Genomic DNA, 17,184 nt, shown 5'->3' with positions numbered 1-17,184 from the left:
CTTGCAGCTCGTTTTTTTGCTAAAACAAGCTTCCTTCACGTCCTTGGCCTAAGTCGTTCGAGATCCCAAGCCTGTCCAACTTGGTGGGGGACGAACTGGAGAGAGTACTTTGCCCAGTTAGAGCTCTTAGGTACTATCTAAAAAGGTCATAACCTTTACGAGGACAATCAGAAGCCTTATGGTGTGCTATCAAGAAGCCTTCTCTTCCAAGGTCTAAGAACTCAGTTTCTTACCTTTTCAGGCTCCTGATTAGGGAAGCACATTCTCATCTGAAGGAAGAAGACCTTGCTTTGCTGAAGGTAAGGACACATGAAGTGAGAGCTGTGGCTACTTCAGTGGCCCTCAAACAGAACCGTTCTCTGCAGAGTGTTATGGATGCAACCTATTGGAGAAGCAAGTCAGTGTTCGCATCATTCTATCTCAAAGATGTCCAGTCTCTTTACGAGAACTGCTACACCCTGGGACCATTCGTAGCAACGAATGCAGTAGTAGGCGGGGGCTCAGCCACTACATTCCCATAATCCCATAACCTTTTTAACCTTTCTCTTGAATACTTTTTATGGGTTGTACGGTCGGCTAAGAAGCCTTCCACATCCTTGTTGATTTGGCGGGTGGTCAATTCTTTCTTGAGAAGCGCCGAGGTTAAAGGTTGTGATGAGGTCCTTTAGTATGGGTTGCAGCCCTTTATACTTCAGCACCTAAGAGTCGTTCAGCATCCTAAGAGGACCGCTACGCTCAGTAAGGAAGACGTACTTAATAAAGGCAGAGTAATGGTTCAAGTCGTCTTCCTTACCAGGTACTTATTTATTTTATGTTATTTTTGAATAACTAATAAAATAAAATACGGGATACTTAGCTTCTTTGTTAACATGTATGCTGGTCTTCACCCACCACCCTGGGTGTGAATCAGCTACATGATTATCGGGTAAGATTAATATTGAAAAATGTTATTTTCATTAGTAAAATAAATTTTTGAATATACTTACCCGATAATCATGATTTAATTGACCCACCCTTCCTCCCCATAGAGAACCAGTGGACCGAGGAAAAAATTGAGGTGGTGTTGACAAGAAGTACTGGAGTACCTGACCACAGATGGCTCTGTGGTGTTCACCCCCACCTGTATAGCGATCGCTGGCGTATCCCGACCGTAGATTTCTGTCGGCAACAGAGTTGACAGCTACATGATTATCGGGTAAGTATATTCAAAAATTTATTTTACTAATGAAAATAACATTTTTGAATATACTTACCCGATAATCATGATTTAATTGACCCACCCTTCCTCCCCATAGAGAACCAGTGGACCGAGGAAAAAATTGAGGTGGTGTTGACAAGAAGTACTGGAGTACCTGACCACAGATGGCGCTGTGGTGTTCACCCCCACCTGTATAGCGATCGCTGGCGTATCCCGACCGTAGATTTCTGTCGGCAACAGAGTTGACAGCTACATGATTATCGGGTAAGTATATTCAAAAATTTATTTTACTAATGAAAATAACATTTTTCCTTACTTTCTCCAATCTCGCACCATCGGTCACATCGCGTTATTTTCGATATTTCCGGAAAATCCGCGATATATGTATATACATGGGTTTTGAAAAAAATCCGCGAAGTGGTGAATCCGCGATGGTAGAACCGCGAAGTAGCGAGGGTTCACTGTACTTATTCTACTATGGGGTTGCCAATTAGTAGATTGATTTGTGTTATTGCCATATACACCAAGAAAAACAAAATTTTCAGCTTCATAGTTGATAGGAACTGTACATACATCAATCGACGTCAGCTGTGAGCTGACATGATACTGTCAAGTAAGGGTTAAGCTTTTACGTTTTTATTTGATAACAAGAAATTGTCTACTGCAGCTATTAGGGATGATAGGTCCATGGTTAATACTCTTCTCAAACAACTAGGATTTTAGTATGGCTGTGTCATATTATTGCAGATGTTTTCGGGTCGTTTGTAACTGAAAAACCTCTGGTTATCAGAACAGCTTATTGGAATTAAGATAAACTGTAGTCTTATAATATTTGAACAACTCTCATTTTGAACGTTTGGAGGACCTTTCTTTTAAAGGTCTTTCAGTTAAAACATTTTCTTTTAGTCTTATCATCAGCTAGAAATATTGGTGAACCACTAGAGCTGTCATACAAGGTGGGTTGCTGTGGAGAAAAAGATTTTGTCTCTTTTACCTACTTTCATGGTTGATAAAGTTTTCAAGACAAATTTTTTTTAACTCTAATTGTACACATTTTTTTTTGGAGAAGGTGGTCTGTAATTGATTTAAAAATAGATTCTTATGCCTCATTTGGACCACTAAGTCTGTTTAGACAAAATAAAAGCATTAGGGAAAAGATCCCTAATTAGTTTTGTTGAGTATGAATTTCCAACTGTCCTCTCACCAAAAATGTTATGTTCTTTCTTATTAAAAGTTTAATGATAGGTATTCATAGAGAAGTGGATCTAAATCAAATGAAGGACCTGACATTTAAGTTCATGATATTAGAAGTAAAACTATTTCTCTTAATTTCTTTAAAAATCTTTTTATGGAACGAGTTTTGACAGCAGCTGAGTGGCATACCAAGTCAGTTTCTGAATATTATTTAAAAGAACCTTTGTTTGCTTATGAGAATTGCTTGCCATTGGGTGTTGTCATAGCAGCAGGTGATGCAGTTAAATAATAAATTTTTCTCTTATTTAACATTTTCTAGAATTTTTATTCATGTTATAACATTAATTTCTTTATTGGAAATTTTATGGTGATGATCAGCCTAATTTGGTTAAAATTTAGTTTCAAATGTCAAAATGTTGAGGATACATCAGAGAGGAATTTTTGGGTTTTGAACTCCTTGATGTCATTGTTAAGCGTTTAAAACTTGGAAGTATTTAGTTATCTAATTTTCGATCTGGACGCAGAAGTCGTTACTCTTTCATTGTTTACTGGGAAGTACTGTTAAACTAGTTTTAAGTAAAAGTGAGTCTGGAAATGTAATTGGTTGAGAGGGTTTAATTTCCTAAATATTTCCTTTACTATCTGACCACATCTCAATGTGGAAGTCATCAATATGAATGCCAGGGAATGTTCATAGTTATTTCTATACTTACCTGGGATTCATATACATACATCCCCAGTAATGACAAGAGGCTTTTGAACTAGTTTTGACCTTGAGACTGAAAGACAAAGAGATATTACTTAGTCATGTGGTAGTATTATCATACAATGTCATATAATCCCAATACTACACTAGAGCAGAGGGACAGGGCTACTACAAGAAAAGGAAACAGGAAATTTCTAGTTTTAGGGTAGACGTTGACATTTGACCATCTTCCAGGGAGAAACAATATGAATGCCAGGTGAGTATATAAATAACTAATTTTATTAAAATTTGATTTTTCCCCAAATAGGAGTGAAAAAGCACGTGTAGTGATAGTTACATCTGGAGGAATGCTTGTCCAGAAACTCAATACGGATGATTTACAGTTTGAGAAAATGAATCCATTTGATGGCACCATGGCATATGCTCAAAATAAGAGGCAACAGGTGAGATAAAATGAGATGTTTTGTGAAATAGATTATAAATGTTCAGAATATTAGCCAGATAGAAATAATAATGTGATAAAAAGTTTGGTAAAATATGGCTTCATATTTTACCATTTTTTTAAATTGTTGCTCTATTTCATGTTATGTTTTCTGAATATTGAGTCTGTGATGATATATGTATCCCTTACTGTATGGAACTATTTATTCACTACGTTATAAATGCCATTATATTCAAGTACAGTACATATATCATAAATATCATGCAAGTGTGTATTGATTTATATAAGCATTATTCTTCATTTCACCTTCTCTGCATAAAGTAGGTATAATTATTTTGTATATTTTACAATATAGTTTCAATATAGACAGCCATGGCCTATTTAGTACATCAAGGAGACAACTATTTTTAAATGTCGGTGTTCACTTTGCGCTCTGTTCTTGGTTAGTTCAGTAGCTGCTTTGTAAACTTCCCTTTTTGAGGTTAGACTACTGTATGGTTACTATTCTTTAAAGGCTATAACGGGCAATCCAGTATAGCATGTTACTACACAAATACAAGCCATCGTTCTTTAATAGGAATGATATCGTTGAAGTTGGAACAGCTGTTAAACTTTTCATGAGGTGGGTGTAGTTACTGGGTGAAAGAGGGTAAGCCCCACCCACCTAACAGTCAGCAAAGCTTGCACTTTTGATGTTTGCTACAAGCTGTACTGTAGACGTACTTCTGTTGCCTCATCTGGCTGTTAACTTTTGCTCTTTCTTTTGTAAAAGAATAAATTTGTTGGCAGATTGTTGTGTTTGAGGGATATATTAAAGTAAAAAGACAAGGAAAGCAGTTGTTTTCTGGATAACCTGTAAATGTGTGACAGTTTTGCTGTGCAAACCTGCCGTTATCCAAATTATCCTTATTGTTGGGCAGCATGTCTGTTACTGTCAGTCCCTCACTAATGTAGCCTCATGACAATGATGACAACTTGAACAAAAGGAATTTTGCATTCTTCAAACATTGCTATTGCTCCATCAGAAGATAAAGGTTTTGCTGTCACCTAGTGTTTAAGGGGAGGACACTGTGGTTCCCTTGTGGTGTCTTCCCCAATAGAAGCTTTGTCATTGGTTTGCACAACCCCATAGAGGGCACATATTCAGATTCCTTCTCCTCTGCCACATCCAGTAGAAGATATCATTGAAAAAGTCCAAGAAGACCAATTGATAGAAGTCACATACCCGTAGATTGTGACCTATCTCTCCCCACATGTGCATGAGAGGGATGGTGTGGTACCGAGAACCAACCCATCCCGGGAAGGTGTCTCGGTATGTAGTACAGATGCTGACACTCCTGTCGTCAGTGCTCAGTCGTATACCAAACAGAGCATGCTTAATGTTGATCAGGATGAGGGGCGCCACCCTGCTTCTCCCTTTCCTGGATGATTGGTCTCCTACAAAATGAAGTGCCTTTGGGTGAACCTGTGAACACTGCTACATTTGGCCTGAAAAAGTTATTGTCAAAGTCACAGAAGGCTGATCAAGCGGAGTTTAGTGTGACTCCAACAGATCTCTCCTCGTGTACGCAAGGGAGGGATTGTGCACACTGAGAACATAACCATCTAGGGAAGGGGTCTTGGTACATTCTCCCTGATTACACAAGGGAGAGACAATTTACACTAAGAATGTACCCATACGAAGGAGAGACAATTTACACTAAGAATGTACCCATCCCTAGGAAGGTGCATCAGTACACAGTGCAGTTGCTCACAGTCCAGCAACTGGTGCTTATCTCCATATGTGACTGAGCACACTCACTTTCTTGTGGACTTTTTGTGAGACACCTAAGTATCTCCCCCTAAGAAGACTTCAGCCCCAAAGAGAGAGAAGTTCACTTGTGGTGGAAGAGGAACCTACAATTTTACTCCTTGCTCATACAAGCAATGAGATCTTCCCTCATACAAGTGTGAGCGTGAAGACGATCCAGTCTCCTCACGATCAGCCCTGTCATTATCTATCTCTTAGTGATTAGTTCTATTGTGATCACCACAAGATCATTCTCCTTGCACTGAGGCCCCACGCACTTGTCAACACATGATCAGTTACGATGCAGTCAATCTCTATTTGATCGGAAAACCACTGATCAGAAAGCCAAGCAATCAGACAACCACACTGTTGGAAAACTTGCATTTATTCATTGTATGTTCGTGACTTTCGAGTCACCAGTGAAGTATTTTACCTATCGCCTGTTCCATCCCAGTACTCCTATCCACACAGATTTTCCAACGCCCCAAGATCATTCCATGCACCGAAATTGTACTATGTACTAAGATCCATCCATACTCTGAGATCCTTCCTTGCATGGAGATTTTTCTACACTGTAACTGTTCTATGAAATGAGATATTCCCACACTTTGAAACTGGTCTACGACACAAGAACTTCCCGAGCACTAAGAACTTCCAATGCATCTAAGTGATAGGGAATAGGGACAGGAGGTTTTTTAAGACCACTCTCAACTCTCATACAAGATGCATAGAGATGCCATGCCTCATAGAGTTCCCACAATCAAAGGCAATACTCCTTTCCCTCCACTGACAGGCATTCACAAGATCTGCTAGCACGCTTCTCGGTTCCATGCTCTCCTGCTTGGTATACGTACTGAGGTATACGCAGATCCAACAGCATCTGATTCTGATCTAGTATCAGCAGAGTCTTTCCAGTCACTCGTGAGTATAATCACCTCAAGGAGGTCGGCATGGCTCTTGTTAAGGGAGGAATGACATCCATTGGTCAGCACTTAGGCACCCCTCAAGGGTTAAAGCCCACCCTTCAGTTGCCATGGTCGGATCTTCCTTGGGGCTTTGGATATTGTTAATTTCTAGATTTCAAGTCTAGGGATTTCCCCATGCTCCAGCCAATCGAGCAAGATCCTGCGCTGTCTTAACAATGAATAATCTAAGTTCTAGAGGGTGCAGACTCATCTTTTCTGCCCATCGATTAAGCCGGGGCCAACAAGAACAAAGGTAGAAACTTGTGTATAAGAACACCTTGTTTTCTGCACTTGAATCTGCTGGCATAGAAGCTGGTTTCATAGTCAACCTCCAAACAACTTCCTAAACCAACCACAGGTTGAATGCTGTTGCCTACTGTACGTTTTCATGACATAAGATATGGCAAATCTTGAAACATGTAAGAAGTATACCAACTTGGCTCTTTCAGGTGCAAAGGCTGTGACCTTCTCGATGCACCAGTCAATAAACTAGTGGGTGAACTGGGTCCTGAAGAGGAGGGATGCCATCACTGACCACTTTACCAGGTAGATGGAGCAAGAGGAGGCTTTATCTCTATGGAACACTCCATTATTTGGAGACTGGCCTTTTTCCTGCAAAAGTACTTAGAGGTTAACAATGGAGAAATGGAGGAAGTTGAGCCATGACTCCCTTATGTATCGAGTATTTACCTTTAAGGGCCGAGGCCTTTCAGTGTCAACAAAAGTGAGATCTTTGAGCCCCACCACTCCTATAAGATTAGCAGTGCAGAAGACTGATGACCTCCAGAGCCTGATCACCACCCCCAGCCTCTTCCTCCTTGAAGAATGGGGTGGACAGTGCTTCACCTTTTTGCCTCCGCAACCTGGCTGTGAGGTGGGATGCTTATCAAACTATTTTTCAACATGAGCAGAGTGGTAGAAGTCCTTCAGGACATATACCACCTACCTTTCACCAACTCTTCCTCTCCCCTTACTTGTATGCTATTTATGTTCCAGACCTAGCCCACACTTGAAGAATGCTCTGTGCCTAGTGGCAGAGGAAAAGAAGTCCAAAATGGTTTTCCAGGCTTCCACAGTTGACTTTCTGGTGAATTCATCTGGGTGCTGGAAACTGGTCATTGACCTCTCTCTGTTGAACAAGCTTGTTCTGAAGACACCATTCAAGAGGGAGATGGCAAGCACCATACAGTCTGTTCATCAGGAAATATGACTTCATGCTTTCTGTAGACCTGAAAAGTGCATTGTTCCAAATACCCATCCATCAGTCCTCCAGAAAGTACCTCTGCGTCGTCCTTGGGGAAGTATCATACCAGTTCAGGGCCCTATGCTTCGGACTGTCTACCGTTTTCAAAGTGTTCACTCAAGTGTTTACTCTCATCTTTACTTGTGCCCAGGTAAATGGAATTTACTTATTTAGACATCTCAACAATTACTCCAGGATCGAGAAAGACTTCTCCCATTTTGCCCTGATCTGGGGATTGTGATCAATTATGAAAAATCTGGTCTAACACCCAAGCAGTGGAGGCAGTACCTGGGTGTTTGCATGGATGCAGCAGCAGAGAGTCTTCCCATCAGACTATAGTAAATGCAGACTCAGAAAGGTAGCTCACCTGTTCCTGAACAATCACTAACTTTTGGTTAGCCAATGACAGTTGTCTTCTGGTACAATTTTCATCATTGGAGAGGCTCATCCCACAGGGATGTCTCTACCAGCGATTGCTCCAGTGGTGTCTGAGACATCACTGGTCAGCAGCTAGCAATCTCTCTTACTATCGGATTCCAGTAGAACAAAAAGTACTGGAAGATCTGGTCTAGTGGCTGAACAACAAAAACCTCACCAGGGGAGCTGTACTAGAGTCGCCACCTCCGGAAATATTGTTGAACACAGATGCATCCAAGGTACCACAAGAAGCCCTGTACAGTATATCAACCTGTTGAAATGCAAGCAGTACTATTAGCATTGCAAGCTTTTCAATAGTTTGATAGGGCATTCGGTAACATTATGAGTAACAACACTACCATCGTAGCTTACATTAACAAAGGAGGTGCGCACCTGGGCAGTCGACAGTGTGGTAGAGCTGTCAGGTTCATTCTAAGCAAGAAAATGTTCCAGCAGACACGCTCAGTCACCGGGGACACACTGTAAGGACGGAGTGCCTTCTACATCCTTGCATGGTGGAAAGGCTTCTAGCTGTTTGGGGATCACCATTGATCAAGTTGTTTGCTACTGCATTAAACAAGAAACCTCCAGTATTCTTTCCAGTTCTTACCTGTCAACAGTGTTTGAGGATGCCATTCAACACCCCAAGGACAATTTGGATGCATCTGCCTCTCCTTCCTTCTGCCTGTTTCACTGATTAATCAATAGACAGTTGATGACATTGGGTCTCAGAATGACCCTGAAGGCCCCCAAGTAGATACACTCCGAATAGTATCTGGATCAGCTAATTTCCTTGTCTAACTTCATCAAGAGAAGCTCTTCTCAGTCTCTGCATTGAAAGGCTATCACTTAGCCTTTAGCCAGGTTTTAAGACTGAAGGGCTTAGACCTTTCCTCTTCCTGGGAATTGTCTAGGCTCTTGAGAACCTTCAAACATTCTCACCCTCCTGGGGAACTCAAACCCCGCAATGAGATGTCACTCCAGTTCTCAGGTCACTTAGGCAGGTCACAGGATCCCTTGAGATGGGCAACACATAGTGAACTGATCCTTAAGACAGCTTTTTACTAGCTCTAGCCTTGATAAAGCAAGTAGGGGAGCAGCAAGGCATTTCATGTATCACAGTTCATTCTTGATGATGGAAGAAGGTCTCCTTCATCTTTATTCCAGAGTTCATAACAAAGATCCAGAACTCAGCTGATCATGGCTCCAAATTTGAGTCCTTCTTTATCTCTTCTTTGCAAAAGTGACGAGTGGGGATCAGGGTGAATTACATCTCTGACCTAAGAGCTATGGAAATTTGGTAGTAATCAGCAGTCTAAGCTACCACAAACATTTACATTGTATAGTAACATTACCAATTCCTTAACAAGTGTTAAAAGAACCTCTTCTTGCTAAGAAATCTGCAGTTTTTATAAAAACAAAGGAAAAATACTATTTGGGTCTACACCTCTATAAGCATCAAAATTCATCAAGAGAGCTTTGATTAGTTTATCCTCAAGAAAACAGGAATGAGGAAGATCAAGTTTCTAATTACTGTACTCAGCTTACTGTCAAACACATCAGCCAAAAGGGTGGCTTTATCCTTTGGACAGTGAGTGACAGAGCCATCTGGTTTAAGTAAAGGAGGAATTGCTATATTACACCAAAGAGTGCAGATTTAAGGGTAGCCCACCACTTATGTTCCTAGGCTGTACCAGAAAAGATTTCTCTTATGGTCAAATCGTATTCCCTTTCAATTAAAGCGTGAACTTTTTGAGCAAAAGCTCTTAGCTGAGTATAGTAATTCCAAGTCAAATCTGATATGTTACCCTTTCGAAAATGATAAGCTTCCTGCTTCTCCAAATAAGCATGTCTACAATCATCATCGAATCAGGGTTTGTCTTTCACTCTGTACTTTTAGCACACAAGAAGGGATATGCCTATCAATTATGTTGACCAGATTCTCATTCAATGCCTATCAGTTATGTTGACCAGATTCTCATTCAAAAGAACAAGTTCAACATCCTTATACAATTGTGACGAATTCAAGTTTAAAAGGTCACTCAAAATGCTATTCTAGTCTACTTGAGATTTTATATAAATCCTACATGAGTATGACATATCAGTGACATGCTAATGAATATTGAATAATGAAATTAAGGCATGATAGGATGTCGTGACTGGAGTACCAACCAACCTTGTTATCATGCCAGGGGAGTCAGTGTATACAAGGTCCAAGCAGTTACCAGATGTGTGAGTACCTTTACTAAATGAATGAGACAAGGAAAAAATGTTGATTGTTTGTACTGTATTAAATTTGTATATAAATTCAAAGTTACCTGTATTTGATACAGTATAGTATAGTAATTTACTTTATATTTTACTTTACAACTCTTGTAACTGAACTACAAATTGAAAATTTTGAAAAATATTTTACCATTCAGCAAGGAGAGGAGGATCTTCTACATCATCATAACTGAGCTTGCTATCTAACGCCCATCTCAAGAGCTCTTACGACCTGCTTCAGAAACCTGAGGACTTGAATGACATCCCATTACGGGGTTTGAGCTTCCGAGGAGGGCAAGACTTTTTGAAGCTTCAATATATTTTGAAAATTATCTTTCTAATTGACAGAAGCCATACAATATTCATGCCTTTAAATTTATAGAAGCTATACCATATTCATGCCATTAATATAGAAATAAAATGATTGATCATGAGTACCTACTTCAGTGAGTTGGAAAGAACTGTAATAGGATCCATACTACCTGCTTGGCCTTCTATCCCAGAACTTAGTGGTCTGAAGAGCAGAACCGGTTTGCAGAAAAGGGCAATGATTATGTAAATAGGAGATTTTGAAGTAATCTTGGGAGTACGCTCTGTAAAGTATTATGGGTTGCTCATAAATGGCATAGGCAAGGCATAGGACAATCAGGACAATGTACTATAAACTGACCATATATCCATATTATCAGTGCACAACCCCTCTCTCCATCAAGCTAGGACCAGGGAGGGAAAGGCAATGACCTATAAGCTCTCCCAAACCCCCTATCCCTAGCTCACAAGGATGGTGAGTTTGCAGACACCAAGAAACTATTGAGCTTGAGTGGGTTTTGAACTTTCATCCAACAGATTGCCAGACGGACATTCTGTCAGTGCTGTTCACTATCAGTACCCTTGCTGAATGGTGCACTAGATACTCTTGGTAGAACTTAATGAGTTAGTCTAGGGCTCTCAGTCTTCTCTATATTTTCCCCAGAATTGAATGCAAACAAAGCAAATTTGTAAAAGCTTATAATAAATGATAATTTACTTTGTTTCAACAATCAAAGCAGTCGGCTATCACCTGAACATAGCTATCAAAGAGAGAAATTTTAAGAAAACAACCTTCCTCCATACATAAAAACAAAATACTATCCTGTGGCCAGCATGTTTCACAAAATTGTTTAAACTACTCTCCACAGCAGTCATAGCAATTCCAAGAGACATCCCCGATTAAAATTGAAATAGACTAAATCTCAAAGGAAAACACAATTTAAATAGCACAGGGGAACTATAGACATGAACAATCACGGTACACATGATGATAGAAATAAGAATGAAAGGTAAGCAAACTACAGTATGACTATGATGTATCATTGGCCATATAGTTACCATCGATTTCTAAATGGCTTGATGCTTGCTAGAGAGGGAGGTGTTTTACAAGGAAGGTAAAATGGATATTTTGACTTTTGGGGTAGGCGTCAGCATTTAAACAGCTATTGCTACAAGTTAAATTCATAATATACATAAAAACTTTTTCTAATGCTTAATTTTTTGGTATTCCCTACTCCTTTATCTCTGATAAATGGAATTAAATTAAAGAGGATTATTACCTCTTGATTTTAAATGTCATTCAGACTGCTGCCATTGTGGATGTGAATCCCAGGATAGTAGAGCTGATAGCTGGTAGTTATCACTACCCTCCTCTTCTTGTAGAAGTCACAGGGGAAAAGCAGTATCTATGATATAGGTGTAGGCCATTGAAACTGTAGCTGACTTATGCATATCATTTTTGTTTATTTTTTTTTTACAGAAACCAATAATGCAAAAAGATTAATAATTACTATAATCTTTCGATGATGGAAAATTACCTTGCCTATGTGACTTACCACAAAAGACTTAACTTTGAATATCTTGTACTTGCTGTCTCTTCTTGTTTGTGTTTGCTAACTGATCAGATACTAAAGATATGATTATGATGACATTTTCTTTTATATTAATTGAGTACTGTATATCATGAACTGAAACAGGTTGTAATGACAGAGAGATTAGCTGTACAACATCCAGAAATACATTTCTCATGCATGCATCCAGGTTGGGCTGATACTCCAGCTGTTCGATCTTCCATGCCTGACTTCTATAATAAGGTAAGTATTGTGTTGCAACTTGGTGAATTACTTAAAGAAACTAATTTTTGCTCAAGTTCATTTTAAAGCATAAATCCGTCTCTTTTTTCCAGAAATGGTTCATTTGTATATATTTCTAGTTACTGTACATGAATATTTTTACAAATACACTCATTTAGGTCTTGAAATTTTGTAAAGTTAGAGTTGAACTTTTTATTTTAGTTCACAGTTATATGGTTTTGCTATGGTACAGTACTTGCATTATTTTTATTTTTTAATATAAGTTTAGGATGTAAATGGTGATTTTAACAAGGTTAATTTGGTTTTAATTGTCAGATGAAGGATAAATTAAGAACACCTGAAGAAGGAGCAGACACAGCTGTCTGGTTGGCCATCTCTCCTAGTGCTGAGTTACATAAGTCAGGATTATTTTTCCAAGGTGAGTACTGTACATAGAGAAATACCCTGTATCCATCCATACTAGAACATAAAAAGTGAATACATATCAATTGTTTTTAGGCTTCATTTAATTTTTATAGATTATTATTTTTTATGAATTTTTTGTTGTAAAATTTGTTGGCCTCATGAAACTTACCAGCTGAATTTAAAGCTTAGGATTTCTTTTTACTCCATATGCATATTACAGTTGTTATAAATAGTACTTTAAAACAACAGAATGAAGAAAAAGAAATTCAGCCGCAAAGTAAATAGATAGAGAAAAGGAAAAAAATGAATAGCAAGACATATGAAACGGATTTTGAGCGAAGCGAAAAATCTATTTTTGGGTAAGATGGCCATGTCGTCCTGATGGAAGTTCCTTTAAGGTAGCTTCCTAGGGTATATTACAACTACGGCGATATTCCCAGAGAATTTACCTTAAGGTACCCAGAATTCTAACTCCTGGAGCGACTATCCCTAAAAAAGACCTTAGGGATATCGTAAATATCAGCGGACGTATTCTTGACACGCCACATAGCAATCTATACCCCGAATAGAGTTAACACTTCGTAGGGGTCAAATGGCAAGAAAACGAAAACGATAAGAAAAAGGGGGGAGCCTTTCGTAAGGCATCTCTCCTCCCCGTTTCATAAGCGTGCCCTGCGCCTCTCGCGGCGCCATCTGTATTCCTTGTAGCGATACACGAGGTGCTACAGATACTGTATGTAGGGAGGGGTCCTACAGCCCTTTTCCTTTTTTTTTTTTTTTTTTTTTTTTTTTTTTTTTTTTTTTTTTTTTTTTTTTTTTTTTTTTTAAAAGGAAAAGGGACAGGGCGGGTCCATCAGGACGACATGGCCATCTTACCCAAAAATAGATTTTTCGCTTCGCTCAAAATCCGCTTTTTGGGCTCAAGCCATGTCGTCCTGATGGAAGTATACCAGAGCATTACATACTGTATCTGTGGGTTCTCAATACGTGCCGTACTCCTCAGAAATGTTTCTTAGTCAGCTCGACTGAAAGACCTAAGATGTTACCGTTATACATCTTTTCACTAATCATAAACCATGAAAGTGCTTCCTGCCCCCTACAGGGAGGAGTCCTACTAGACTCTAGAAAAGAACGAAGAATACATATACCTATATATGAATCACTCGCAAGCCGATACAATATAGTGGTCTCACTCTATATGAAGTAAAGCATAGTCCTTACGGACTACAGCATCCAAGGGAAATACCGACCAGCCCCCTGGTCGAAGTAGAATTGGACAAAAGGTTATATCTGCGTAGGATTAAACTTGCTGCCGCTACCGTTCTCTGAGAAGGATGGAGCCCTTTATGCTAAGGAAAGTATAAACCAGTGCAACAAGGCTTGCATTAAGGAACAGGCTATTATAGATATCCCCGATTAATATACATAGGCTGAATGCTCAATAATTGAAAGGAAATCAACATAGGTGAAGGAGACGCAAGGTTCCCGAGAACAAGTTTATTGATCAACAATAAGTAGACATGGTTACCACAATTATATACATATGATAGGTGGATGACCAACAATTTGCACAAGTACTGTAGTACATGGATATATGGTTATCTGAAAGAAAACAACCGGGTTACTTTTCACATACCAAGGTATCAAAGTTAAAAGTCCATGTTACTAGCCACTGACATTAGCGTCAGAAACGCTCGGCACACATGTCTGTACTTATGCTACAATCACCATAACGCCGGAACAGTCATTGTGGGCTCCCAGAGCCTTCACTTCTAGTTATAGCAACGCATATAACTATACACTCACCCGGGAATTAAAGTCCCAATTAAATCCACTGTTCCTCGCAGAGTTAAACAACAGGGTTAACGACGCAACCAACTGCTACCACAGACCTCTTTAGCTGCTCCACTTGCTTAGCATAGTGGCGAAAGAATACCCTGGAAGACTTCCAGCCAGTGTATGAACGAAGGTGTTCAAAATCCATAAAGTTAAAGAAGTTTAAGGATGAAGCAACTTTCCTCGGATCATGACCTGCGGGTGAACTGTCAGGATCCGCTCTGCGAATAAAGTATGTAATTTTCGCCCTGAGTTGATTTAAAGATAAATTCGAGCCCGATGTTTCTCCTCTGAATAGTTGACCCCCATGGAAGTCTGAAGTTCTACGAAGATAGAACTTTAGGCATTCTACGGGACATAGAGATGCATCTTCTTTCAGAGGGCAGATTCTCCAGGGATCCCACCTGTTGGTGGGCAACTCGTTCTTAGCGAGAAACGTAGGGTCCGGAAACAGGTTCAGTTCTCCCCCATCCAAGAACTGAACTCGGCCCTCCTCTCTCGAGAGGGCTACAATCTCACTAACTCTGGCCCCAGATGCTAGGGCAAAAAGGAAGATCACTTTTTGAGTCAGATCCTTCAGTGCACACTCCTCATTATCCAGTAATGAGGCAAAATGAAGGACTTTGTCTAAAGACCATGAAATAGGCTTTGGAGGAGCTGAAGGTCTAAGCCTGGCACAGGCCTTCGGGATCTTGTTAAAAATCTCGTTAGCGAGGTCTACCTGGAAGGCATACAGAATGGGCCTTGTCAGAGCAGACTTACATGTAGAAATCGTGTTAGCCGCCAGCCCCTGTCCGTGGAGGTGGATGAAGAAGGATAGGCAGAAATCCGTAGAGATCTCATACGGATTCTTGTCTTTGACAAAGGCTACCCATTTTTTCCCTGCTGATTCGTACTGCCTTCTAGTAGACTTGCACTTATATTCCTCCAGGAAGTCGATGCTATCTTTCGAAATTCCAAACCGCTTCTTCACCGCTAGGGAGAGAAAATCATGAGCTGCAGGGTCCGGGTTTTCTGTAATGAAGCGTAGACAGTCGACTTCTGGACTTGCTGGGACAGAACTGGGTCCGGGAGTGGCAGAAACTCTAGTCGTAGTTCCAGAGCTAGAGGGAACCACACACTGTTCGGCCACTTGTGGGCCACTATCGCTGCTACTCCCTTGAAGGATCTCAGTTTGTTGAGGACCCTCAACATCAGATTGTGAGGGGGAAACAGGTAGATCCTGGACCATCTGTTCCAATCGAGGGACATCGCATCTACTGCTTCCGCCAAGGGGTCCTCGTACGGGGACACATATCTCGGCAACTTCTTGTTGTCCTTCGTCGCGAAGAGGTCTATCTGCAGTTCTGGGACTTGACTCGAGATGAAGGAGAATGATCCTGCGTCTAGGGACCATTCCGACTCTATCGGTGTAACCCTGGATAGAGCGTCCGCGGTCACATTCCGGACTCCTTGAAGGTGAACTGCTGACAGGTGCCACTTCTTCTTCTCCGCCAGTTGGAATAAGGCTAACATTACCTGGTTGAGAGGTGGAGATCTCGATCCCCGCCGATTCAGACATTTCACTACCACCTCGCTGTCCAATACCAACCTTATGTGGATCGAGTGACGTGGGGATACTTTCTTCAGGGTAAGAAGCACTGCCATAGCTTCTAGAAAGTTTATGTGAAAGGTCCCGAATAGCTTGGACCAGGTCCCTTGTACCTTTTTCCGATGGGAGTGACCTCCCCACCCTACCTTTGAGGCGTCTGTGTGAATTGTCACTGACGGGGGAGGTGGCTGAAGAGGTACTGACCTCTTTAGACGACTGGCTTGAGACCACGGTCTGAGAAGAGAACGTAGCCGAAGTGGGACCGGTCTCTTCAAGTCCCTTCGCGCGTTTGATGCAAAGGTTCTCCAAACTCCCGCTGCATCCTTTAGCTGTGCTCTTAGCACTGGGTCTGTTACTGACGCGAACTGAAGAGAGCCCAGAACCCTCTCTTGTTCGCGTCTTGATATCCTCTCGGAAACTAGAAGTCTCTTGACAGACCCCGCTATCTCCTTCCTTTTCGACATTGGAATGGAAAATCGGTGTGACACTAGGTCCCAGTGAATTCCCAACCACTGGAACCTCTGAGCTGGAGAAAGACGAGACTTCTTTCTATTGATCATGAACCCTAGATATTCCAGGAACTGAATCACCTGTAGGGAAGCTTGTAAGCATTCCGCTCTAGATGCTGCCCACACCAACCAATCGTCCAGGTAGGCTACTACCTAGAACCCTTTTAGGCGTAACTGTTTGAGCGCTGCGCTCGCAAGCTTCGTAAAGATCCTTGGGGCTATGTTTAGCCCGAAAGGCATCGCTCTGAAAGCGTAAAGTTTTTGTTGTAGCTTGAATCCTAGGTAGGGGGAGAGACGGCGACTTATTGGAACGTGCCAATAGGCGTCTGACAAGTCGATGGAGACGGTATATGCCCTCTTGGGCAGTAAGGCCCTTATGTGTTGTAATGTTAACATCTTGAACTTGTGGTTCACTATGAACTTGTTGAGTGGTGACAAGTCCAGAATGACTCTGAGTTTCCCCGAGTCTTTCTTGGGAACACAAAACAGCCTCCCTTGGAA

General features: G+C 40.8%; 1 protein-coding gene across 1 annotated transcript in view; it reads left to right on the top strand.

Annotated features, from left to right (window-relative positions):
* Positions 1-17,184, top strand: part of LOC137645828 (dehydrogenase/reductase SDR family member 12-like) — a 91,539-nt gene that overhangs the window by 61,912 nt on the left and 12,443 nt on the right. Inside the window, exons 6-8 of the mRNA XM_068378805.1 lie at positions 3,406-3,541; positions 12,226-12,342; positions 12,658-12,760. Coding sequence (XP_068234906.1) covers positions 3,406-3,541; positions 12,226-12,342; positions 12,658-12,760 — 356 coding nt within the window. The remainder of the gene's footprint in view (positions 1-3,405; positions 3,542-12,225; positions 12,343-12,657; positions 12,761-17,184) is intronic.

Source organism: Palaemon carinicauda, chromosome 8 (assembly GCF_036898095.1).
Source record: "Palaemon carinicauda isolate YSFRI2023 chromosome 8, ASM3689809v2, whole genome shotgun sequence".
In the NCBI taxonomy this organism is placed as follows: domain Eukaryota; kingdom Metazoa; phylum Arthropoda; class Malacostraca; order Decapoda; family Palaemonidae; genus Palaemon; species Palaemon carinicauda.
This window is presented reverse-complemented; position numbering and strand designations above follow the sequence as displayed.